This window comes from Pseudophryne corroboree, chromosome 4, assembly GCF_028390025.1.
Source record: "Pseudophryne corroboree isolate aPseCor3 chromosome 4, aPseCor3.hap2, whole genome shotgun sequence".
Classification (NCBI taxonomy): domain Eukaryota; kingdom Metazoa; phylum Chordata; class Amphibia; order Anura; family Myobatrachidae; genus Pseudophryne; species Pseudophryne corroboree.
Window position 1 is genome coordinate 210,509,574 of NC_086447.1, and position 27,887 is coordinate 210,537,460.

Sequence of the window (27,887 nt, forward strand, 5' to 3'; positions counted from 1 at the left end):
AGAGAGACCATAATGCCGAACGCAGAAAAACCACAGGGAGCAGGTGAATTTTGTGGAGGGGGCGCACGTTTGTATCGTCCGATGCGGCTTGACCGGTGTGAGTAGGGAAACCAAAGTGGAGACCCCGGCCGACAAGTGCTCGATTCGTATCCAGGGTAAATGGGGTGCTGGAGAAAACCAAGCGAGAGCCTGGCTCAGGTGGGTTGCATGATCATATTTACGGATATCCGGTAAACCTCTGCCTCCAGCTAGTGGGTCACGCACCAGAGTGGAAGTCCTAATTCTAGGAGGTTTACCAGACCATACAAATTTTAGGAAGAGTTTCTGCATTCGACACAAAGCCTCAGCGGGGATGCGTACAGGAATTGTTTGAATCAGATACAAAAGCCTGGGTAGGATGTTCATCTTTACGGAGACTATACGTCCGAACCAGGCTATAATCTGTTTGTCCCAGGCTCGTAGGTCAGACTCAATACACTTAAAAAGGGTTGGGAAATTTTCGGAGTATAGAGAACCATAGGATTTTGTGATGAACACACCTAAGTACTTAATTTTCTTAGAGCGCCATGAGAAATTAAAGGTTGCAGCTAGGAGAGACCTGGTATCCTCACTAAGATGCAAGGGGAGGGCTTCTGATTTGGAATAATTAATGTGATATCCTGAATAATAAGAGTATGATGATAGAGTTTTGAATAGGTTAGGGATAGATATATGGGGCGAGGAAAGAGTTAACAAAACATCATCTGCAAATAATGACAATTTGAACTCTTCGGCACCAGCAGAGATACCCTTAATATCGGGGTTGGCCCTAACCATACACGCCAGAGGTTCGATAGTCATAGCAAAAATTAATGGTGACAGGGGACACCCCTGACGCGTACCGTTGTTGATGTGGAAAAGGCGAGAGTCCTTGCCGTTAACCCGAACTCTAGCGGAGGGGTTGGAATAGAGTGCCTGAATGCCCTGAAGTAGGCTTCCTCCCAGGCCGAACCTACGCAGGGTGGCGAACATGAAGGGCCACAGTATTTTATCAAAAGCTTTCTCTGCATCGAGCGAGAGAAGGATAGAGGGCAATCTAGCTTTGTTAATAAGGTGGACTAAATTAATAGTTCTGCGGGTGTCGTCTCTAGCTTGTCGGCCTGGGATGAAGCCCACCTGGTCAGCGTGTATCAAATGCGGGAGAACTGAGTTTAACCTCAAGGCTAGGATTTGGCAAAGAGTTTAATATCATTATTTAGTAAAGCGATGGGGCGGTAACTAGCACAGGAGTTGGGGTCTTTCCCGGGTTTATGAATTAAAACAATTCGTGCCTCCAATGTACGGGGCGACAAAGGGTTACCTCTAAGGAATCCATTAAAGAGCCTACAGAGGTGGGGCAAGAGAATCCCCTTAAATTTCTTAAAATACATAATTGACATCCCATCAGGTCCAGGGGCCTTACCTGGTTTCTGAGTTTTAAGTGCATTATCTATTTCCTCAATAGTTATCTCTGAACCCAACTGAGACACCGTCGAACCACTCAGTGATGGTAGGTTACATTTATCCAAAAGGGATTCAATCCCCTCATTGAATCTCAGTGAGGATGAGGGAGCCGCTTCCGCATTATATAATGATTTATAAAATTCCTCAAATTCACCCAGAATGTGGTCAGGGTCATGAGTCAATACCCCCTGTTTAGTACGAATAGATAAGATATTTTTGGAAGAAATTTGAGCCCTCAACTTCCTGGCAAGGAGTTTATCTGCCTTATCCCCTTTTTCATAATAAATCTGGTTAAGGCATCTAAGGCATTGTTCTGTCTTGTGAGATAACAGCATATTAAGTTCACCCCTAACTTTTAGTAGCCGATCTAAGTCAGCCGGGTTCAGAGAAGACTTATGAACTTCCTCCAGACGGTGGAGTTGGTCAGTTAACTCCACGATCTTTTGGGAGCGCTGTTTAGTGAGCCTGGCCGCGATCTGCATGAAGTGGCCCCGGAGGACCGCTTTATGCGCCTCCCACAGGGTCATGTCAGACATACCAGGCGTCTGATTCAAGTTAAAATAATCAGTTAGCACCTGAGTAATTTGCGGCAGAACATCAGAATGTTGGAGGAGGGCATCATTAAGGGACCAGGAGGGGGGGGAAGGAGTGCGGGATAAACCAGAAAGAGTCAAAGATACCGGGGCATGGTCAGACCACGTAATTGGATGAATACAGCTTTTCTGGATCCTAGAGGTCAAATCTCTCCCAATCATAATCATATCAATTCTTGTATATAGATTGTGAACTGGGGAGAAAAACGTATAATCTTTAACTAAAGGGTCGAGAACCCTCCAGGAATCAAATAGTAGGTGGTTTTTAAGTAGTGATAGCAAGGCTCTGGAATTGCGAGTACTTGTGTGGGACTGGGACAATGGGTGGGAGCGGTCGAGACTGTGATGGAGTATAGTGTTGAAATCCCCTGCCATTAAGATATCGCCTTTCCTACATTGGGCGATTTTGGAGTCTAATGAGGCGAAAAACGAGGCCTGATTAACACTGGGGGCATAGACGTTGACCAGGGTGATGGGAACATTATTAAGCTTGCCCACTATGATAAGGAATCTACCCCATTTGTCCCTAATGATTTTTTCTGGTTCTAAGTGTAGGCGGGCGGGAATCAATATGGCAACCCCTCGTTTCATCTGGGCGTGATCACATGCGTGTATGTGGGCGTGATCACATGCGTGTATGACGACTGGGTGGCGTCTAGAACGCAATTCAGGATGAGAAGTACCTCTAAAGTGCGTCTCCTGGAGGAATACCAGATCTCCCCCAACCTGTTTCAGAAAAAGAAATAATTTGGTCCTCTTTGGGGACTATTGAGACCCTTCACATTGTAGGATATTACGTTAACAGACATAGCATTATAAATAGGAGCAGAGCAAGAACGTCCCTAAGGACCCATGGTTGGTCTCCCGGGAGAACGAGGGAAAGAGGGGGAACAGAAAGCAGGAAAAGAGGAAAAAGAGAAAAAAAGAAACATCGAGAACAATGCAAAGTAAACAAGTATAATAGACCGAGCCAAAGACCCATTGTACGCATCGTACGGGTCCGCATGTTTAAGCTCCCGTATGGGGTATTAAGGGAGAGAAGATCTCCCTTATGCTCAAAACCGACTATAATGGCTCAGTGGGGGGGGCGCGGCGCCGAACACCAAGGGGCCCACTGACAAACCAAGAGGGCGACCATGGGGGTCGTAGCAACAAATGACCGTAATGAACCACATCAGAATCCAGAAACCAGAAAGAACATATGCTCAGTTATATAAGCTCAGTGTAACAAGAAACTTAAAACCTCTAAACTAGTAAACACAACAGTATGAAATGACATGCAATAACCCATCAAGGCAGCTGTGGAGGAAAGTTCACGAAGGGTCACACCTAGCAGAGGTTTTCGCCGGGACTGTCGACCAAAGGCGTCGAGGTGCTCGCTGTGGGAGAGGTGAGTTTGGGGTGCGTTGGAGACCCGGTGCAACCTGCGGGGGAGAAGGCTGGTCAGGCTCCGGAGGAGGCAGGTTAAGTTTCAAAAGAAGCCGATGTGCTCCTTGGATCGTGCTAGTAGCCTCTTCCCATCAAGCTGCACAATCAAGGCAAAGGGGTAACCCCATCTATAGCGGATTTGATTCTCTCTGAGGATTTGGGTGTACTCCCTCAGGTCGAAGCGCCTTTTAAGAGTAGTAGGGGATAAGTCCCGAAACACCAGCAGCCTATGCGTTTCAAACAGACACATGTCCTTGTTCCGAGCAGCAGTCAGTATTCTGTCCTTAGTTTTGAAGTAGTGACATCGTAAGACCACATCTCTCGGAAAAGACGATGGTGAAGGCTTTTGGCGCAGGGAGCGATGGGCTATATCTAGGAGGAAATGCTCATGCGGAGTGTCCGGCAGGAGATGTTGAAAAAAGCGGAGGAGTAAATCTTCCAGTTGAGCTGGTTCCACCGACTCCGGAATGTATTTAATACGTAGATTATTACGTCGTGCGCGATTATCTGCATCCTCCTGTTGGTCTTGGAGGAGGTAGATGTCTTCCTGCATAACGTGGACCGAATGTTCCATCCCCTGCTGGAAATTAATGACTTCATCAATTTTCTGTTCGACATCATTAGTGCGAGCCCCAAGATCAGATATCTCAGCCTTAAGCCCGGAGATGGCTTTATGGATCTCCGAGTGGAAAGCCTGTTTCAACGATTTCATCTCAGTAAGGATAGAGGAAATGCAATCTTTCATGGAAGGATCTGGTACAGGAGAGTCCTCCTCAGATTCCGAGACAGGGGCAGGAGGGGGGGCGGCTGGTGATTTAGGTGCACTGGGCTTCATCTTAGAAATAAAAGAAGACCTCTCCGCAGAAGGTGTAGCTTTCTTGGACCTAGGCATGGCGTGCGACAGTCCCGGAAATAGAAAAGGTCAAAGGTCAAAACTGAGCAATAGCGTAAATAGTCAGTGATCCATCATATTATCTGTAATGAGAGTAAGCATAAGCACGAAGCCCCCAGGGCCGCGTCCATAGGCAATCAGCAGCGCATTCCCCTGCTCAAAAGTATCACAGAAGACTGGGGCATAATGCAGGTGTAGTCGTAGGTAATGGCCAGGAGATGGCGCCCCAGGATTGTAGATTGTAATACAGGAAAGCCCAGAGCAGTAATAAAATGTCAGGGAGCCCCAGCAACCTATGATATGATTCAATACTGAAGAGAGGGGGGATCTGAGCAGTTAGAGCCCCTGCAGGGATGGATGGGGGCACACTAGCAGGCACAACTTGTTGGAGCAGTCACAGAGGCAGGAGGGAGAGAAGCTGCCAGCACTTGGGAGAGGAAAGATGGTCGTCGCCAGGGCCCGCAGAGGGTACCCTATCCTCCAGAGGTCGTGGAAGGAGATCCCAGTCGTCCAGAGGGGGCCCCGAGGGCCAGGAGCCACCCAGCAGGGAACAATGGAGGAGGTCCGAGGGCCGCGGAGCGCCCCGAGAGGTCTCGTCGCAGCCGCGCCGGGCACGGAGCCCACAGGCGGGCCACCGCCAAACACCAGCCCCCGGCGCCGGAACGGAGGCCGCAGCGGTCAGAGGGCACGGAGAGCCGCCCGGCCGCGCCGGATCGTCTTGTGGGGCTGACGCACAGTGTGATGGTGCCCCCGGGAGATGACAGGCGCCGGCAAGGCTGCGGGGAATTAGTTTAAGAGGTCCCCTGTGCAGGAGCTCCGGAGCCGCCCACAGCTCAGGGGTTTATAATTGTTTCTATCCTGTGTAATAGGTGCTTTTAGTGAGCGGGCTGTAACACACTGTGGTAGAACATAAGTATCAGAGCAGGGCTCAAGCTGCAGTAGCACCACTCCACAGAAACTCCCTTTAACACAGCAGCCAGAATGGAATCAGCAGCTAATGCTGCATTCAGACTGCAAATGCCGGATCCTACCCGGTAAGACAAACGTGTACTTACCGGGTGGGATCCGGCATTTGCACTCCGCTGCTGGCTTTCCGACCCGGCAATATACCGGGTCGGTTGCCATAACAACGGAGCGCGCAGCAGCAGCGGGGGCGGGGGTGGAGGCGGCGTCGGGAGATGAGCTCATCTCCAGCGCCGCCTCTCCCTATCTTGTGAATGGGAACCGTGTCGCATCGACACGGCTCCCATTCACACCGCACCTGACCCGGTAATCAACCCGGGTAAAACCCTTCTTTTTTACCGGGTTGATTTACCGGGTCAGGCGACCCGCTAAATCGGCCAGTGTGCTTTCACATCGCACACTGACCCGGTTCGACATGGCAATATGCCGTGTCGGTACCGGGTTATTTGTGCGATGTGAAAGGGGTATTAGAGGGGTGAGGCAAGATGGCCGCCACAATGAGGAGCTGAAGTACCCGAAGAGGATGCAGTGAGTACCTGTGTATCATGTTGTGTACAGGGGCTCCTCGGGGTGCTCTCCAGCCACACTGTCATCCGCGGGGTCTATGGAGTCTGCCTGCTGAAGGGAGCGCTGGCGGCAAAGTCCGTTGCGGCGTGCGCTTCACGAAGCCCGCCGTCCGGCCACACCGGAAACTCGAGGCCCCGGCCTCTGGGGATCGTCTAGGCCGCAATCTGCGGGCTGAGGCGGCCGCCTCCTCCGGCTCAGCGGCAACTCAGAGCACCCGGCCAGGGCAGTGGGGCAGTCACAAGAGCGTACTGGGATGGGGGGAAGCTGTGCTAACCGCAGTAAAAGTGATATTTAGTGCTGGTTTACAGAGGAGCACTTTCAGAGCACGTCCTCTTCTCAGATCACCAGGTCACGCCCCTCCTTTTATTTCTTTTTTAATCAGTGTAAAATGTGAACTGACATTATCGCAGAACGATGGTACCCCCTAGTGATCAGTAAATTATGATCTTATAAATATACAGCAAACTATATAAATATTTGGTAAGGTAGTTTCCCATAGAATTTGATTTATAAATGCATATTGTAAAAATGGTCCTAACTATTCCATGGAGGTTTCTACAGGAATCAGTACAATTATATTATGCATTCTTCCGTGGGACTTTCTTTCATTGCTTATATTTTTTATGAACATGATCAGTGAGTGCAATGCTTGGTTATATAGGCAGCAATATCAGATAACCATACATACACAATTCTATATGTACGTCGATATTTATTATTATAAAATTACATATTTATTATTTTTACAACACCAATATATTTATACAAAATGTCTATAGAAGATGGTACAGGATCCCTCCCTCACCTTGACAAAGGTGTGAGCTCAGGGTGGAGGAGATTATCAATATAGCGACATGGTGAATGTAATTTGGTGAAGCCTACGCGTATTGTCTCTGACTTCATCAGGTGTACAGTTCAATTTGCTTCTGGTAGAGTATATGGGGACAGCCAATCCTCAGATTTAATTTAAGAAATGGTCATGAATCAACAAGTACAAATATATAAAATCCATTTGATGGGAATTTCAAACGAAGATGATAAATGGCATCCAAAAATGCCTATATGGATACAGTACTTTCTAACTAGTGACCAGTAACTCACTACAGATGTGAAACTAAATCACAATAATACAGGTTCTAGTGGGTGCATGTGTGCAGGTCACCAGTCAGAAATTTTTTATATAATATCTATACATACACACACACTTTGTGTACATATATACATACACACACATGGAATACGTATGTATTCCCGATGGACGGGATGCCTGCTTGTCAGTATCTCGACAGCAGCATCCTGCCCACCAAGATGCCGGCAGTGGGGCAAGCACTATGAGTCCCCTTGTGGGCTCGCCACACTGCGGACTTGGTTGCTTGCTGCGCTCGCCACATGATCTATTCCCACTCTATGGGTGTTGTGGTAGAGCTTTTAGCCATGTGACTTAGACTCTATGGAACTTGCTTCCCCGCACACAGTTTAAGAGGCCATCACTGTAGAACCATGTGCCTAGATATTATCATTTATAATTACCGAGTGCTACCAGATGGATCTCCATCTCTCCATTTCCAGAATTTTTACTTTGAGAATTTCCATTAGATGGGTACCCTTTAAAATGGAACAGCCACACAGAATAAATAAGGTCTCTGATCTTCCTGCTTTGAAACCTTTCTACCCAGCAGCTATCCTGATTTAACTGCAACTAGTCCTAGAAGATGGGCATCTGATAAGGGGCAACACTACTTGGCAAGTAGTACCAAAGCTCTAAGCACTAAGTATTTTTAGCTAATGCGTAGCAATTTTACCTTCTTTTAAGTTTTTTCATTTCATCCATAACATACATTTTAGTTTTTACCTACCCACAGTATTGATGGGCCTCCTGAAAGGCATCAGTCCAAAGCTGTACTGGAAGATTCCACGCGCATGAAAGAGGGGTATTGCAAAGCCCATTACTTTCTGTAGCCTCTCTTGGCAGGAACGCAGCAGTGAACCTTTTGGGTTAGGCACTTGAAGGAATAGCTCATTTTCACCAAAGGAGAACACTGGCACCAAATGGGCACTATAGTAAGAGCAACAAAACCAATGTATCAGTTAGCAGTTATAACAAGTACCAGAGGACCCTTTAAAAGGGCTTTTCCGCATTCATTAAAATAGCCCCCTGCTCTTACTACTATCAAACATTGCCAGTGACAACATTAACGCAAACAACGGTTGTGATCCCAGAAGATGGGGCATCTGATCAAGGCGAGACACTCAAGGGGCATGTTCTGCTGCATTACACAGCTTCTAAATCAATGCTCTACTCACTAAGAAAGATGCTTTACACAATCTGAAGAGAAAAAGTGGAGCAGTTTCCCATAGCAACCAGCTTCTAGCTACTATATCATTTATCTAGCACAGTAGACCGTACATAAAGTTACAGAAACCAATCAGCTTCGGTTTATGCGCAACTTCTCTACACCAGGGACGGATCTAGACTTTTCTTTAGGGGGGGCGGTTTACGGTTTAATCTTGACTCCTCCCTCTACAGTCCCAACTCCTTCCATCTGCAATCCTAACTCCTCCTCTCTAAATTTTGACTGAACTTTTTGAGTGAGACTGAGATAGAGCTTTGTGATTGTTCTATGTACATGTGACTGTGCTATGGGGTAATTGCATTTATTAGCCCTAGTACCCACACACCAGCAAGTGAGGGGCAAATGCTCTGTAACCCTTGCTCTCCTGGCTCCTCTGTGCTGCTGTGGTATAAGCTGCAGCACATCATTCTGCCTCAGGCTCTCCCCGGAGCTCTCTTCTGCTCAAAAGTGGGCGTGGCTATGACTGTGTTAGGGGGGGGGGGGGGGGCGGTTGCCCCCTTCGCGCCCCCCCCCCCTCCTTAGATCCGGCCCTGCTCTACACATGGTTTAATGTACTGCTTCCTTATTGTGTAGACTAGTATTCATTTTTAATGTTTGCTACATTTCCCTTAAGTATTCAATGTAGGCCTATACAGTGCACCTGGAAAGTATTCACAGCGCTTCACTTTTTCCACATTTTGTTATGTTACAGCCTTAATAGAAAATATAATAAATTAATTTTTCCCCGCAAAATTCTACACACAATACCCCATAATGACAATGTGAAAAGCTTTTTGAGATGTTTGCAAATGTATTAAAAACTAGAAAACTAAGAAATCACATGTATGCAAGTATTCACAGCCTTTACTCAATACTTTGATGCACCTTTGGCAGCAATTACAGCCTCAAGTCTATTTGAATATGATGCCACAAGCTTGGCACACCTATCTTTGGGCAGTTTCGCCCATTCCTCTTTGCAGCACCTCTCAAGCTCCATCAGGTTGTATGGGAAGAGTCAGTGCACAGCCATTTTCAGATCATTCCAGAGATGTTCAATCGGATTCAAATCTGGGTTCTGGCTGGGCCACTCAAGGACATTCACAGAGTTGTCCTGAAGCCACTCTGGGGCAGGTTTTCATCCAGGAAGTCTCTGTACATTGCTGCATTCATATTTCCCTCTATCCTGACTAGTCTCCCAGTTCCTGCCGCTTAAAAACATCCCCAAAGCATGATGCTGCCACCACCATGCTTCACTGTAGGGATGCTATTGGCCTGGTGATGAGCGCTGCCTGTTTTCTCCAAACATGAGGCCTGCATTCATGCCAAAGAGTTCAATCTTTGTCACATCAGACCAGAGAATTTTGTTTCTCATGGTCTGAGAGTCCTTCAGGTGCATTTTGGCAAACTCCAGACGGGCTGCCATGTGCTTTTTACCAAGGAGTGGCTTCCGTCTGGACACTCTACCATACAGGCCTGATTGGTGGATTGCTGCAGAGATGGTTGTCATCCTGGAAGATTCTCCTTTCTCCACAGAGGAATGCTAAAAAGAGTAAAAAAAGAGTGACCATCTGGTTCTTGGTCACCTTCCTGACTAGGGCCCTTCTCCCCCGATCACTCAAGTTTAGACGGGGGCCAGCTCTAGGAAGAGTCCTGGTGGTTCCGAACTTCTTCCATTTATGAATGATGGAGGCCACTATGCTCACTGGGACCTTCAAAGCAGCAGATATTTTTCTGTACCCTTCCCCAGATTTGTACCTCCGAAACAATCCTGTCAGAGGTCTACAGACAATTCCTCTGACTTCATGCTTGGTTTGTGCTCAGACATGCACTGCCAAGTGCGGGACCTTATATAGACAGGTCTGTGCCTTTCCAAATCATGTCCAATTAACTGAATTTACCATAGGTGAACTACAATTAAGCTGTAGGAACATCTCAAGGATGATCAGTGGAAACAGGACACACCAGAGCTCAATTTTGAGCTTCATGGGAAAGGCTGTGAACATTTATGTACATGTGATTTCTTTGTTTTGTTTTTTAGATTTTTGCAAATTTATTAAAAATTAAAAAACTCTGATTTCACGTTTTCATTATGGGGGTATTGTGTGTAGAATTTTGAGGGGTAAAAATGAATTTATTCCATTTTGGAATAAGGCTGTAACATAATAAAATGTGGAAAAAAAGTGAAGCGCTGTGAAAACTTTCCAGATGCACTGTAACAAGAACAAGTCCAAAGATTTGAATGCCACCTACAGAAAGACTTAAGCTTCATTTGTTGCCCATCTGCTTAAGAGCATTTTCTGCCCAGCATGTGAAGTGATCTAAAAACTACTTAATTGAAAAAGCGCTAGTAAAAGTTTTACGTGTCATGTCTAGTAACAATATAGGGGTCATTCCGAGTTGATCGCTAGCTGCCGTTGTTTGCAGCGCAGCGATCAGGCTAAAATTCGGCATTTCTGCACATGCGTACGGGCCGCAGTGCGCATGCGCAACGTACTTTCACAAAAAACTATGCAGTTTTACAAAAGGTCTAGCGACTCTTTTCCGTCGCTCTGTTGATCGGTGAGCGATTGACAGGAAGTGGGTGTTTCTGGGTGGTAACGGACCGTTTTCAGGGAGTGTGCTAAAATAACACAGGCATGTCAGGTAAAAACGCAGGCATGCCTGGGAAAACGGGGGAGTGGCTGGCTGAACGCAGGGCGTGTTTGTGACGTCAAAACAGGAACTAAACAGACTGAAGTGATCGCAAGGAAGGAGTAGGTCTGCAGCTACTATGAATCTGCTTGAAAAAATGTCAGCACTGTTCTGCTAACCTTTCGTTCGCACTTCTGCTAAGCTTAGATACACTGCCAGAGGGCGGCGGCTTAGCGTTTGCACTGCTTGATTTATGGAAGCCACGTAAACAGCCCACAGAAGTGACTACACCTACAAGGGGGTATAGATTTGTAGATCACAACTAGGGAGGATCTTTAAAATGTTCATAGACAATTTCTCACCAGGACTTGACCTAATATTCTCAAAACTAGCAGGCTAACCCTAACCTCCTGCACTACAGCATTTAAATTGTGATCTTTTAGTCATACCTTACTTAATTCAGACCTGATCGCAGCAGCAAGTTTTTCCTGTAATGGGCAAAACCATGTGCATTGCAGGCGGGGCAAATATAACATGTGCAGAGAGAGTTAGATTTGGGTGGGGTGTGTTCAAACGGATATCTAAATTGCAGTGTAAAAATAAAGCAGCCAGTATTTACCCTGCACAGAAACAATATAACCCACCCAAATCCAACCTGGATTGTTGCGGTTCTCTAAGGACCGCATTTACACTGTGGACTGGAGGTGGAATACATAACAAGTGCCAGTTCCTGCTACAGTAGGAATATACAGTAGATATCAACTGAACCACAAAACTTAAGGGTAGATTTACTAAAACTTCTAAAAAAAAAAAAAAAAAAAGCTGTGATGTTACCCAGAACATCCAGATTCTAGCCATCATATATGTAGCACATTCTACAGTGATAGCTAGAATCTGATTGGTTCTTCTGGGCAATACCGCCAATTTTCGCTTTAAAAGTTTTAGTAAATACAGTACACTGCAAATACAGGTAAGGGATGTATTATTTGGAATGCTTGGGACAAATGCTTCACTGGAAAATGAGTTTTTGGAGCGCCAGGACTAAACATAAATAAATACAGTGCAGCAGGAAAGTATTCACAGCGCTTAACTTTTTCCACATTGTTATGTTACAGCCTTATTCCAAAATGGAATAAAATTATTTTTTTCCCCTCAAACTTCTACACACACACACACACACACACACACACACACACACAATACCCCATAATGACAACGTGAAAAAAAAAAAAAGTGTTTAGATTTTTGCTAATTTATTATAAATAAAAAAAGAAATCACATGCACTGTTCTACACTCCGGAGACCCATTCAGACCTATGAACAAGTGTTATGCTGGGTACACACTAGACCACAGGTTCTCAAACTCGGTCCTCAGGACCCCACACAGTGCATGTTTTGCAGGTCTCCTCACAGAATCACAAGTGACATAATTAGCTCCACCTGTGGACCTTTTAAAATGCGTCAGTGAGTAATTAACACACCTGTGCTCCTTCTGGGTTACCTGCAAAACATGCACTGCGTGGGGCCCTGAGGACCGAGTTTGAGAACCACTGCACTAGACCATAGGTCGTCCGATCCAGTGGATCAGCAGGACATATTGGTTACATCGTCTAAGGCAGGCATGTCTAAACTGCGGTCCTCCAGCTGTTGTGAAACTACATATCCTGGCATGCCCTGACACAGTTTTGCGGTCAGAATGCTAAAGCTGTGTCAGGGCATGCTGGGATGTGTAGTTTCTCAACAGCTGGAGGGCAGCAGTTTGGACATGCCTGGTCTGAGGTGTGTACCCGCTATGTCGCACGCTCCCACACCTAGTCAGCGACATCCTCCGTTGGCCCTGTGTATACAACCACTACATTTAAAGCAGCAGTTTGTTTTAAAATAAATCTAGGTTGTTTTTCCCTTAAAATTGCCACTTTAAATCTTGCAACTATATTGCAGTAATTGTGCTGAGACCAGCAAATTGGAGCCTATTACATTTGGTCCAGAGTCCTTCATGCCCCATGATCCCTTAATGCCCAGGCTATAAAAGCCACTGCTGTGACCACAGTTGTTTAGTCACTTTTAATGAGAGTTGACAGCCATTTGACAGGCACAGTATATTCTACACCTATGCTGCTAATTCCTGGACATGTACAAGCGCATTCTATTCAGTGGCGACTCCTTACGTGTCTGGCTAGGGAGGGTCATGTCTCTGGCTGATCTCCACCTGGCTCTCTGTCCTCCCGGTGATTGACGGCTGACATTACCTGTAGCAGTGGGGGCTGGGGCTTAAGGGCAGTGCTGCTAGTAAACATGCTTTCTCATGGGAAGCGCTCTCTCTTATCGCAGCCTGGACTGGTGGTCCCAGGGAGAGAAAACATCTCCCCCTGGGGCTGTCTGTCTGGCTGTGATTAGCAGGGAATGCTTCCAATGGGAAGTCACTGCTACACAGTCCATTTGGATGATAGATTTTAGTGGAGGTGCTGCAGTTTTGCAGCCTCGTATGTAAAATATGCAGCTGATTGTAATGCATTTGTATTTGATCGATTTACTATGTTTCATCTATAAAGTAAAGTAATGGCGGTAATGTTTCTGCATCTTTTTCAAAAGGGTCCAATAATTAGATCCTCATCTTCATTAAAGGACCACAAAGCCTAAAGTACAAGTTGATCCAGAAACACAAAGCATCTTGCAACATTGAAAATGTATGTAAAATACCCCATGCTACAGTATGTGAGCACTTTAGATATTAAGGCTATACTGAAGCGTGCCCCCAATATTTGTATGCTATTATGTGGTGTCATGCAACTATTTTTGCATAATTCAGGGGTTTTACTGGAAGCAATGTATCTGTGCTTCACGATGGCACCACTTGCAGGGAGGGCAATAGTTGGTTTCTTCTAATGGGTAGAGATGGCAGATCACGGACTGCCTTGCTAAGGATTGGCTATGTGCACTCAAAACGAGCCCATGTGCAAAAATTATAATGTTTTATATATTAATGATATTCAAGGGGTGGATAAAGGAAACCTTATATGACTACTGTGATAACTCTTACACCCATATTTCTTTAAGGGAAGTGACAATCATGAACCACCCTATCATATTAATGGGATGGTTCACGGAACGCCCCATCTAAGCATTGCGTCTGAGCAGAGTGTTCAGATGTCCAGGCCGGTTCATGAGGCCATCTGCCCTTCTAGCATTTGCCAGATATCCAGTCCGACCATGCCATATGGCCAGATCGGTGACTGAACGTAATCATCCTGTCATGATGATGGGCCTATTTTTATGTTGAGGCCTGGATCTGAAGTCCTATCCCCCCTATTGTTAATCTGACCATGGTAATAAAACATTAACACAGTGTAATAAAAGTAGTCCCAGTGTCCCCTTACTATCATAAGGACACAAATGAAGTAGACATGAATGCTATCATAGTAAAAGTACTGGAGCATAGGTAGTAGACTTAAAAGAGACACTATTGCTCATCCATGCATAATTCTGGGAAAACAGACTGATTTTACAGGAGCACTTCCCAAAAACAGAAAATTGCCATGCCCTTATGTAAGCACAAGGATAAGAAACAGGGCTCTGCATACTGTATGTTCAGGTCTGCATCTTTTTGTAAATGACCTTTGTGTTTTCAGCGGAGTACAAATGATTGGTCCACACTGCAGACTGAAAGACTGCCCTCAGTAGGGTTACATAGTGATAACATAGTCAGCCTGGGGAACAAGAAACCTCTTCACGATCAGAGTAAAATTTCAATACCTTAATTTCTTATATAGTGCTTCCGGACAGCTCTTCACTTTTTCCCCATTTTGTTATGTTACAGCCTTATTCCGAACTGGAATAAATTAATTTTCCCCCTCAAAATTCTACACACAATACCTCATAATAGCAACGTGAAAAAAGTTGAGATTTTCGCAAATTGGTTAAAAATAAAAAACTAAGAAATCACTTGTACATAAGTATTCACAGCCTTTGCCATGAAGCTCAAAATTGAGCTCAGGTGCATCCTGTTTCCACTGATAATCCTTGAGATCCTATAGCTTAATTGGAGTCCACCTGTGATAAATTCACTTGAATGGACATGATTTGGAAAGGCACACACACACACACACACACACACACACACACACCTATATATTGGGTCCACATTTGACAGTGCATGTCTGTGCACAAACCAAGCATGAAGTCAAAGGAATTGTCTGCAGACCTCTGAGACAGGATTGTCTCGAGGCACAAATCTGGGGAAGGGTAAAAAAATAAAAAAAATAAAAAAAATAAGAATTTACTTACCGATAATTCTATTTCTCGTAGTCCGTAGTGGATGCTGGGAACTCCGTAAGGACCATGGGGAATAGCGGCTCCGCAGGAGTCTGGGCACATCTAAAGAAAGCTTTAGGATCACCTGGTGTGCACTGGCTCCTCCCCCTATGACCCTCCTCCAAGCCTCAGTTAGGACACTGTGCCCGGACGAGCGTACACAATAAGGAAGGATTTTGAATCCCGGGTAAGACTCATACCAGCCACACCAATCGCACTGTACAACTTGTGATCTGAACCCAGTTAACAGCATGATAATAGAGGAGCCTCTAGAAAAGATGGCTCACTACAGCAATAACCCGAATTTTTTTTTTTTGGTAACAATAATTATGTACCAGTATTGCAGACAATCCGCACTTGGGATGGGCGCCCAGCATCCACTACGGACTACGAGAAATAGAATTATCGGTAAGTAAATTCTTATTTTCTCTGACGTCCTAGTGGATGCTGGGAACTCCGTAAGGACCATGGGGATTATACCAAAGCTCCCAAACGGGCGGGAGAGTGCGGATGACTCTGCAGCACCCAATGAGAGAACTCCCGGTCCTCCTCAGCCAGGGTATCAAATTTGTAGAATTTTACAAACGTATTTGCTCCTGACCAAGTAACTGCTCGGCAAAGTTGTAAAGCCGAGACCCCTCGGGCAGCTGCCCAAGATGAGCCCACCTTCCTTGTGGAGTGGGCATCTACAGATTTTTTGGCTGTGGCAGGCCTGCCACAGAATGTGCAAGCTGAATTGTACTACAAATCCAACGAGCAATAGTCTGCTTAGAAGCAGGAGCACCCAGCTAGTTGGGTGCATACAGGATAAACAGCGAGTCAGATTTCCTGACTCCAGCCGTCCTGGAAACATATATTTTCCGGGTCCTGACAACGTATAGCAACTTGGAGTCCTCCAAGTCCCTAGTAGCCGCAGGCACCACAATAGGTTTGGTTCAGGTGAACGCTGAAACCACCTTAGGGAGAAACTGAGGACGAGTCCTCAATTCCGCCCTGTCCGAATGGAAAATCAGATAAGGGCTTTTACAGGATAAAGCCACCAATTCTGACACGCGCCTGGCCCAGGCCAGAGCCAACAGCATGACCACTTTTTCTGTGAGATATTTTAACTCCACAGATTTAAGTGGGTCAAACCAATGTGACTTTTGGAACCCAAAAACCACCTTGAGATCCCAAAGTGCCACTGAAGGCACAAAAGGAGGCTGTATATGCAGTACCCCTTTAACAAACGTCTGAACTTCAGGGACTGAAGCTAGTTCTTTTTTGGAAGAAAATCGACAGAGCCGAAATTTGAACCTTAATGGACCCCAATTTCAGGCCCATAGATACTCCTGTTTGCAGGAAATGTAGGAATCGACCCAGTTGAATTTCCTCCGTCGAGCCTTACTGGCCTCGCACCACGCAACATATTTTCGCCAAATGCGGTGATAATGTTTTGCGGTTACATCCTTCCCGGCCTTGATCAGGATAGGGATGACTTCATCCGGAATGCCTTTTTCCTTCAGTATCCGGCGTTCAACCGCCATGCCGTCAACGCGGCAAGTCTTGGAACAGACAAGGTCCCCGCTGAAGCAGGTCCCTTCTTAGAGGTAGAGGCCACGGATCCTCCGTGAGCATCTCTTGAAGTTCCGGTTACCAAGTCCTTCTTGGCCAATCCGGAGCCACTAATATAGTGTTTACTCCTCTCCATCTTATCAATCTCAGTACCTTGGGTATGAGAGGCAGAGGAGGGAACCCATACACTGATTGGTACACCCACGGTGTTACCAGAGCATCTACAGCTACTGCCTGAGGGTCCCTTGACCTGGCGCAATACCTGTCGAGTTTTTCCCAACGGTTTATAATCATGTGGAAGACTTCTGGGTGAAGTCCCTACTCTCCCGGGTGGAGGTCGTGCTGAGGAAATCTGCTTCCCAGTTATCCACTCCCGGAATGAAAACTGCTGACAGTGCTATCACATGGTTTTTCGCCCAGCGAAGAATCCTTGCAGCTTCTGCCATTGCCCTCCTGCTTCTTGTGGCACCCTGTCTGTTTACGTGGGTGACTGCCGTAATGTTGTCCGACTGGATCAACACCGGCTGACCTTGAAGCAGAGGTCTTGCTAAGCTTAGAGCATTGTAAATGGCCCTTAGCTTCAGGATATTTATGTGAAGTGATGTCTCCAGGCTTGACCATAAGCCCTGGATATTCCTTCCCTGTGTGACTGCTCCCCAGCCTCGCAGGCTGGCATCCGTGGTCACCAGGACCCAGTCCTGAATGCCGAATCTGCGGCCCTCTAGAAGATGAGCACTCTGCAACCACCACAGGAGGGATACCCTTGTCCCTGGTGACAGGGTTATCCGCTGATGCATCTGAAGATGCGACCCGGACCATTTGTCCAGTAGGTTCCACTGGAAAGTCTTGCGTGGAATCTGCCGAATGGGATTGCTTCGTAGGAAGCCACCATTTTTACCCAGAACCCTTGTGCATTGATGCACTGAGACTTGGTTCGGTTTTAGGAGGTTTCTAACTAGCTCGGATAACTCCCTGGCTTTCTCCTCCGGGAGAAACACCTTCTTTCTGGACTGTGTCCAGGATCATCCCAAGGAACAGAAGACAAGTCGTCGGAACCAGCTGCGAATTTGGAATATTGAGAATCCAATCGTGCTGCCGCAACACTACCTGAGATAGTGCTACACCAATCTCCAACTGTTCCCTGGATCTTACCCTTATCAGGGAATCGTCCAAGTAAAGGATAACTAAAATTCCCTTCCTTCGAAGGAATATCATCATTTCGGTCATTACTTCAGTAAAGACCCGGGGTGCCGTGGACCATCCCTACGGCAGCGTCTGAACTGATAGTGACAGTTCTGTACCATAACCTGAGATACCCATGGTGAGAAGGGTAAATTTTGACATGAAGGTAAGCATCCTTGATGTCCCGAGACATCATGTAGTCCCCTTCTTCCAGGTTTGCAATCACTGCTCTGAGTGACTCAATTTTGAATTTGAACCTCTGTATGTAAGTGTTCAAAGATTTTAGATTTTAAAATCGGTCTCACCGAGCCGTCTGGCTTCGGTACCACAATAGTGTGGAATAATACCCCGTTCCCTGTTGCAGGAGGGGTACCTTAATTATCACCTGCTGGGAATACAGCTTGTGAATGGCTTCCAAAACTGCCTCCCTGTCAGCGGGAGACGTCGGTAAAACAGACTTTTGGAAACGGCGAGGGGAATACGTCTCGAATTCCAATTTGTACCCCTGAAAATATTACCTGAAGGATCCAGGGGTCTACTTGCGAGTGAGCCCACTGCGCACTGAAATTCATTGAGAACGGGCCCCCACCGTGCCTGAACTTGTAAAGCCCTAGCGTCATACTGAGGGCTTGGCAGAGGCAGAAAAGGGTTTCTGTTCCTGGGAACTGGCTGATCTCTGCAGCCATTTTCCTCTCCCTCTGTCACGTGCAGAAAAGAGGAACCCTTTTGTCCGCTTGCCAACCAGGACTGCGCCTGATAATACGGCGTCTTATTTTGCGAGGCGACCAGGGGTACATCCCCTTTTTTTAAGGCAATACTTCCAAATGCCGTTTGGAATCCGCATCACCTGACCACTTTACTGGTAGAATTGGACAACGCACTTATACTTGATGCCAGTCGGCAAATATTCCGCTGTGCATCATGCATATATAGAAATGTATCTTTTAATTGCTCTATAGGCAATAATATACTGTCCTTATCTAGGATATCAATATTTCCAGTCAGGGAATCCGACCACGCCAACCCAGCACTGCACATCCAGGCTGAGGCGATTGCTGGTCGCAGTATAACACCAGTATGTGTGTAAATACATTTTAGGATACCCTCCTGCTTTCTATCAGCAGGATCCTTAAGGGCGGCCATCTCAGGAGAGGATAGAGCCCTTGTTCTTACAAGCGTGTGAGCGCCTTATCCCCCCTAGGGGGTGTTTCCCAACGCACCCTAACCTCTGGCGGGAAAAGGTATACTGCCAATAACTTTTTAGAAATTATCAATTGTTATCGGGGGGAAACCCACGCATCATCACACACCTCATTTTATTTCTCAGATTCAGGAAAACTACAGGAAGTTTTTCCTCACCAAACATAATACCCCTTTTTTGGTGGTATTCATATTATCAGAAAAGTGTAAACATTTTCCATTGCCTCAATCATGCAATGTGTGGCCCTATTGGAAATCACGGTTGTCTCTTCACCGTCGACACAGGAGTCAGTATCCGTGTCGGCGTCTGTATCTGAGGTAACGGGCGCTTTAGAGCCCCTGTATGAGACGTCTGGACATGCACAAGCTGAGTAGCCGGCTGTCTCATGTCAACCACTGTCTTTAATACAAAGCTGACACTGTCACGCAATTTCAACAGTACATCCACTCAGGTGTCGACCCCCTAGGGGGTGACAACACTATTACAGACAGACACTCTACTCCGTCTCCACATCATTTTTCTCCTCATACATGTCGACACAAACGTACCGACACACAGCACACACACAGGGAATGCTCTGATAGAAGACAGGACCCCACTAGCCCTTTGGGGAGACAGAGGGAGAGTTTGCCAGCACACACCAGAGCGCTATATATATATATATATATACACAGGGATAACCTTATATAAGTGTTTTTCCCTTTATAGCTGCTGTATTGTTTATACTGCGCCTAATTTGTGCCCCCCTCTCTTTTTTAACCCCTTTCTGTAGTGTAGTGACTGCAGGGGAGAGCCAGGGAGCTTCCCTCCAACTGAGCTGTGAGGGAAAATGGCGCCAGTGTGCTGAGGAGATAGGCTCCGCCCCTTTCTCGGCGTCCTTATCATCCGTTTTTCTGTATGTTTTGGCAGGGGTTAAATGCATCCATATAGCCCAGGAGTTATATGTGATGCATTTATTTTAGCCATATAAGGTTTTTATCGTTTTATTGCGTCTCAGGGCGCTGCCCCCCCAGCGCCCTGCACCCTCAGTGACCGGAGTGTGAAGTGTGCTGAGAGCAATGGTGCACAGCTGCGGTGCTGTGCGCTACCTTATCTGAAGACCGGATCGTCTTCTGCCGCCGATTTTCCGGACCTCTTCGCTCTTCTGGCTCTGTAAGGGGGCCGGCGGCGCGGCTCCGGGACCCATCCAGGCTGAACCTGTGATCGTCCCTCTGGAGCTAATGTCCAGTAGCCAAGAAGCCCAATCCACTCTGCACGCAGGTGAGTTCGCTTCTTCTCCCCTTAGTCCCTCGATGCAGTGAGCCTGTTGCCAGCAGGTCTCACTGAAAATAATAAACCTAAACTAAAACTTTCACAAAGAGCTCAGGAGAGCCCCTAGTGTGCACCCTTCTCGTTCGGGCACAGAGATCTAACTGAGGCTTGGAGGAGGGTCATAGGGGGAGGAGCCAGTGCACACCAGGTGATCCTAAAGCTTTCTTTAGATGTGCCCAGACTCCTGCGGAGCCGCTATTCCCCATGGTCCTTACGGAGTTCCCAGCATCCACTAGGACGTCAGAGAAATAATAATAATAATAATAATATCTGCTGCTTTGAAGGTCCCAATGAGCACAGTGGCCTCCATCATCCGTAAATGGAAGAGATTTGGAACCACCAATACCATCCCTACAGTGAAGCATGGTGGTGGCAGCATCATGCTGTGGGGATGTTTTTCTGCGCCAAGAACTGGGAGACTAGTCAGGATAGAGGAAAAGATGAATGCAGCAATGTACAGAAACATCCCAGATGAAAACCTGCTCCAGAGCACTCGACTTCAGACTGGGTAGACGGTTCATCTTTCAGCAGGACAACAACCTTAAGCACACAGTCAAGATATCAAAGGAGTGGCTTCAGGACAACTCTGTGAATGTCCTTGAGTGGCCCAGCCAGAGCCCAGACTTGAATCCGATTGAACATCTCTGGAGAGATCTGAAAATGTCTGTGTACAGACGCGTCCCATCCACCTTGATGGAGCTTGAGAGGTGCCGCAAAGAGGAATGGGCAAAACTGCCCAAAGATAGGTGTGCCAAGCTTGTGGCATATTCAAACATACTTGAGCTTGTAATTGCTGCCAAAGGTGCATCAAAGTATTGAGCAAAGGCTGTGAATACTTATGTACATGTGATTTCTTATTTTTAATGAATTTGCAAAAAAAAAAAAAAAACTTTAACGTTGTCATTATTGGGTATTGTGTGTAGAATTTTGAGGGGAAAAATTAGTTTATTCCATTTTAGAATAAGGTTGTAACATAACAAAATGTGGAAAAAGTGAAGCGCTGTGAATACTTTCCAGATGCACTGTAGTTTAATTTAAAAATAAACCCTACATCATGCCACTCCTGGTTTAACAATATTCCTCACGCTGACTAAGGGTGAGACACTCGGATGGCTAATGTGTTTCCGGATAAGAGATCTCATACCTGTATGAGTGGTTTGTATAGGATATGTAATACAGCTCTCCACTGATACGGGACCTACCCGCGCTTCAATGCCACTTTGATGAATCCTTTCCTCTTAAGGATATGGAGAATGAGATTTCCTGGGTGAGCGTCCAGTGACTCCTCAGCGCCCCCAATCACTATAATTGCAGCATTTCCACCCTCCGCTCGGCTCAGCACATGCGTCACACCTTTCTTGGAAGCAGACACCAGACCTGTGAACAGCACACAAAGACCTAGGTCACCTGCAATTCTCAGAATTTCTCCTCTAGTATTTACAGCTTTATAGTTAAATAAAGAATTTATTATGCTGGGCACTGCATGTTTGGGTGTATTAGTTGGGGAGATGAGAGAAACTACAGCCATTAAGCGACTGCTTTTGTGCAATGTTGCTGAAGCCAGATTTACTACCTTATGCTAATGCAGATTTCCATTTTCTATTGGGCTAACAAGGGCATCAGTGCAGCCTCAAGTGGGAAACAACTCCGTCCACAGCCGCAACAGTCTTTACTAAGTATCTGCACAGCACTTGTACCATGCTAGGTGTGAGAGATCCGCCTGAAACAGGCTTCTCTTCCCCATACACGACTCAGCCGCACAGAATTTAAGGGTGGAATGAATAAATAAATAAAATAAATGTCTCTTTGGAGGTAGGAAAGGAAAACTATATAGGGCTTTAAAGAGCACAAATTAATAGAGATAAGAATGTGAAGATAAAATCCTGCACCTGTACCCCTGAGATAACTTATGCCTAATCCTAATATTTTAGCCCATCTTGCTATCAAAGTCAGAAGGATGACCGAGCGCAGCAATTAGCATAGCAATAAAGACAATTAGGAAACTTCCAATACTTCTTGTCGATAGTAAAGATTCTCATCTTGACAGTGTTAAAAACATTCATCTTCCCATGTCTCCTGAGGAGATCGCCAGCCCTTAACCACTGGAAAGTATCCCCGGAACATGATGCTACCGGTTCTGTATGTCAGAGTGCTACCTTGTGTCCAGTGATTTGTACCATACATGGCCCTAGTTATAAATGTCCTGCAGACATACATACATTTCTCTTACGTCCTTGAGGATGCTGGGGACTCCGTAAGGACCATGGGGAATAGACGGGCTCCACAGGAGACATGGGCACTAAAAAGAACTTTAGGTATGGGTGTGCACTGGCTCCTCCCTCTATACCCCTCCTCCATACATCAGTTTAATACTGTGCCCAGAGGAGACTGGGTGCACTACAGGGAGCTCTCCTGAGTTTCCTGAAAAGAAAGTATTTTGTTAGGTTTTTTATTTTCAGGGAGACCTGCTGGCAACAGGCTCCCTGCATCGTGGGACTGAGGAGAGAGAAGCAGACCTACTTAAATGCTAGGCCCTGCTTCTTAGGCTACTGGACACCATTAGCTCCAGAGGGAGTCAGAACGCAGGTCTTCCCTAGCGGTTCGTCCCGGAGCCACGCTGCCGTCCTCCTCGCAGAGACGGAAGATAGAAGCCGGGTGAGTATAGGAAGGCAGAAGACTTAACAGGAGGCTGAAGACTTCAGAGCTTCGGAGAGGTAACGCTGCGCGCCATTGCTCCCACAACACACACACAGCGCACACTGTGGGGTGCAGGGCGCGGGGGGCGCCCTGGGCTGCAATGTAGACCTCAACACTGGCTTTTAGGAATATAATTACTCAGTTTGATATTATTTCAGAGCCTCCGCCAGTTTAAAGAAAGAGTGGGACCGAAGCCAGTCACTGAGGGGGCGGGGCTTCTCCCTCAGCACTCACCAGCGCCATTTTCTCCTCAAGCACACGCTGAGAAGCTGGCTCCCCGGACTCTCCCCTGCTGATCACCGGTGACAGAGGGTTTTAAAGACGGGGGGGAGGGGGCACATAATTGGGCGCAGTGAATAGCGCTGTATCTGGGTAATATTTTTCTTTTTCGCCAAGATTATTGGCGCTGGGTGTGTGCTGGCATACTCTGTCTCTCCAAAGGGCCTTGTGGGGAAACGGTCTCAAGATAGAGCTTTCCCGGAGTGTGTGGTGTGTCAGTACGTGCGTGTCGGCATGTCTGAAGCGGAAGGCTCTCCTAGGGAGGAGGCGGAGCGCATGTGTGGCGTCGCCGTCGGCAATGCCGACATGACTGGATGGATATGTGGAATATTTTAAATGCAAATGTGAATTTATTGCACAAACGTTTAGACAAAGCAGAGTCCAGGGACAACACAGAGGGTCATATGTCCCTATATCACAGGGACCTTCTGGGTCTCAAAAGCGGCCGCTTTCTCAGTTAGTTGACACAGATACCGACACAGAGTCTGACTCTAGTGTCGATTATGATGATGCGAGGTTGCAGCCAAAATTGGCTAAGAGTATTCATGATATGATTATTGCTATAAAGCAGGGCTGGCCAAACCAGTCCTCGAGATCTACCAATAGTTCACATTTTCCAGGCCACCTAGCTGGTGCACAGGTGTAGTCATTACTAATTAAGATCTGCTGCATTAATTCCTAACTGACCGTTCTAGAGCTCTCCATAAGGCCTGGAAAACATGAACTGTTGGTAGATCTCTAGGACCGGTTTGGCCAGCTCTGCTATAAAGGATGTGCTGCATATTATAGGATGACCCCGCGGTGCCTAATCCTTAGATCCACATGTTTAAAGAAAAGAAGGCCAAGGTTACTTTTCCACCTTCTTTTGAATTAAATGAGTTATTTGAAAGTGCTTGGGAAACTCCAGATAAGAAGCTGCAGATTCCCAAAAGGATTCTTATGGCGTATCCTTTCCCTATCAAGGACAGGATACGGTGGGAATCCTCCCCAAGGGTGGACAAGGCGTTGACGCGCCTTTCCAAAAAGGTGGCGCTGCCGTCTCAGGATACAGCTGACCGCAAGCAGGAAACTACCTTGAAGTAAATTTACACACATACCGGTACATTACTCAGACCGGCGATAGCGTCGGCTTGGGTTTGTAGCGTTGTACTAGCGTGGACCGATACCTTATCTGCTGATATGGATACAATTGATAAGGAAAAGGGCGAGGAGTTGTTTGGGGAAGGTCTCGTGGACCTAGTTTCCACAGCTACTGCTGGTAAATCAACTTTTTTACCTTATGTTTCCTCACAGCCTAAGAAAGCGCCACATTATCAGATGCAGTCCTTTCCGCCGCATAAATCCAAGAGAGCTCGGGGATCTTCCTTTCTTGCCAGAGGTAAGGACAAGGGGAAAAATCTGCCAGCTACAGCCAGTTCCCAGTAACAGAAGTCCTCCCCGGCTTCTACTAAATCCACCGCATGACGCTGGGGCTCCGCTGGGGGAGTCTGCTCCAGTGGGGGCACGTCTTCGTCTTTTCAGCCAAGTCTGGGTTCACTCTCAGGTGGATCCCTGGGCAATAGACATTGTTTCCCAGGGGTACAAGCTGGAATTCGAAGAGGTGCCTCCTTGCCGGTTTCTCAAAATCGGCACTGCCGACTTCTTCCCCAGAGAGGGAGGTAGTTTTAGCAGCAATTCAAAAATTGTGTCTCCAACAAGTGGTGGTCAAGGTTCCCCTGCTGCAGCAGGGGATGGGCTATTACTCAACCCTGTTTGTGGTCCCGAAACTGGACGGTCCGGTCAGACCCATTCTAAATTGAAAATCCTTAAACCTATACTTAGAGGTTCAAGGTGGAGTCGCTCAGGGCGGTCATTGCAAGTCTGGAAGGGAGAGATTATATGGTGTCTCTAGACATAAAGGATGCATACCTTCATGTCCCCATTTATCAACCTCATCAGGCGTTCCTGAGATTTGTGGTGGAGGATTGTCACTACCAATTTCAGACGTTGCCGTTTGGGCTGTCCACGGCCCCGAGAATTTTTACCAAATTAATGGCGGAGATGATGGTGCTCCTGCGCAAGCAGGGGGTCACAATTATCCCATACTTGGACGATCTACTGATAAAAGTGAGATCGAGAGAACAGTTGCTGGTCAAAGTATCACTCTCCCTGAGGGTGTTACAACAACACAGTTGGATTCTAAACCTGCCAAAGTCACAGTTAGTTCCAACAACCAGATTGCCTTTCTTAGGCATGATTCTGGACCCAGAACAAAAGAGGGTCTTTCTCCAGACAGAAAAGGCCCAGGAACTGCGGGACTTGGCCAGGGACCTGTTGAAGCCAGACAGGGTGTCGGTACATCACTGCACGCGAGTGCTGGGGAAAATGGTGGAGTCTTACGAGGCCATTCCATTCGGTAGGTTCCATGCCAGAACCTTTCAGTGGGACCTTCTGGACAAGTGGTCCGGGTCACATCTACAGATTCATCAGATGAACCGCCTGTCCCCCAGGGCCAGGGTATCTCTCCTGGCTGCAGAGTGCTCACCTTCTAGAGGGTCGCAGGTTCGGAATCCAGGACTGGGTTCTGGTGACCATGGACGCGAGTCTCCGAGGATGGGGAGCAGTCACACAGGGAAGAAACTTCCAGGGTCTGTGGTCAAGCCAGGAGGCTTGTCTACACATCAACATTCTGGAATTAAGGGCCATATACAACGGCCTTCGTCAGGCGCAGACCTTACTTCAGGGTCTACCGGTTCTGATTCAGTCAGACAACATCACAGCAGTGGCTCATGTAAACCGCCAAGGCGGCACAAGGAGCAGAGTGGCAATGGCAGAAGCCTCAAAGATTCTTCGATGGGCGGAGAGTCATGTAAGCGCTCTGACAGCAGTCTTCATTCCGGGAGTAGACAACTGGGAAGCAGACTTCCTCAGCAGACACGATCTGCATCCAGGAGAGTGGGGACTTCATCAGGAAGTTTTCGCAGAGATTGCAAGTCAGTGGGGTCTGCCTCAAATAGACATGATGGCTTCACGCCTCAACAAGAAACTTCCGAGATATTGCGCCAGGTCAAGGGACCCTCAGGTGATTGCAGTGGACGCACTGGTGACACCGTAGGTGTTTCAGTCTGTCTACGTGTTCCCTCCTCTTCCTCTCATTTCAAAGATATTGAGAATCATAAGACGAAGAGGGGTTCAGGCGATTCTCATCGTTCCAGATTGGCCTCGAAGGGCCTGGTATCCGGATCTACAGGAAATGCTCTCAGAAGATCCGTGGCCTCTTCCTCTCAGGGAAGACCTGTTACAAGGGCCCTGTCTGTTCCAGGACTTACCGCGACTGCGTTTGACGGCATGGCGGTTGAACGCAGGATCCTAGCGGAGGGCATTCCGGAGGAGGTCATTCCTACTCTGATAGAGGCTAGGAAGGAGGGGACATCGAAACATTATCACCGTATCTGGAGGAAGTATGTGTCTTGGTGCGAAGCCAAGACTGCTCCTCCGGAAGAGTTCCATCTGGGCCGTTTTCTTCACTTCCTGCAAACAGGAGTGAATTTGGGCCTAAAGTTAGGCTACATTAAGGTTCATATTTCGGCCTTATCCATTTTCTTTCAAAAGGAATTGGCTTCTCTTCCAGAAGTCCAGACTTTCGTGAAAGGGGTGCTGCATATCCAGCCTCCTTTTGTGCCTCCAGTGGCACCATGGGACCTTAACGTGGTGTTACGGTTCCTTAAGTCTCACTGGTTTGAACCGCTTCAAACCGTTGAGTTGAAGTATCTTACTTGGAAAGTGGTCATGTTATTGGCCTTAGCTTCGGCACGGCGAGTGTCAGAGTTGGCGGCTTTGTCTCACAAAAGCCCTTATCGGATTTTCCATGTGGATAGAGCTGAGTTGCGGGCTCGTCCCCAATTTTTGCCTAAGGTGGTTTCTTCTTTTCATATGAACCAACCTATTGTGGTGCCTGTGGCTACAAGGGACGTGGAGGATTCAGCGTCCCTAGATGTGGTCAGGGCATTAAAAATGTATGTGGCCAGAACGGCTCGGGTTAGGAAAACAGAGGCTCTGTTTATCCTGTATGCAGCCAACAAGGTTGGTGCTCCTGCGTCTAAACAGACTATTGCTCGCTGGATCTGTAACAAGATTCAGCAGGCTCATTCTACGGCTGGATTGCAGTTACCGAATTCGGTTAAGGCCCATTCCACTAGGAAGGTGGGCTCTTCTTGGGCGGCTGCCCGGGGCGTCTCGGCATTACAACTTTGCCGAGCCGCGACTTGGTCGGGTTCAAACACTTTTGCAAAGTTCTACAAGTTTGATACCCTGGCCGATGAGGACCTAATGTTTGCTCATTCGGTGCTGCAGAGTCGTCCGCACTCTCCCGCCCGTTTTGGAGCTTTGGTATAATCCCCATGGTCCTTACGGAGTCCCCAGCATCCTCTAGGACATAAGAGAAAATAAGATTTTAAACCTACCGGTAAATCTTTTTCTCGTAG

The 27,887-nt window shown here is 47.1% G+C and overlaps 1 protein-coding gene across 1 annotated transcript in view; it reads right to left on the reverse strand.

Annotated features, from left to right (window-relative positions):
• MOGAT1 (monoacylglycerol O-acyltransferase 1) overlaps positions 1 to 27,887 on the reverse strand; it is a 103,409-nt gene that overhangs the window by 19,378 nt on the left and 56,144 nt on the right. Inside the window, exons 5-6 of the mRNA XM_063915907.1 lie at positions 21,651 to 21,825; positions 7,782 to 7,981 (exon numbers count right to left, since the gene is read on the reverse strand). Of these exons, the coding sequence (XP_063771977.1) occupies positions 7,782 to 7,981; positions 21,651 to 21,825 (375 nt within the window). The remainder of the gene's footprint in view (positions 1 to 7,781; positions 7,982 to 21,650; positions 21,826 to 27,887) is intronic.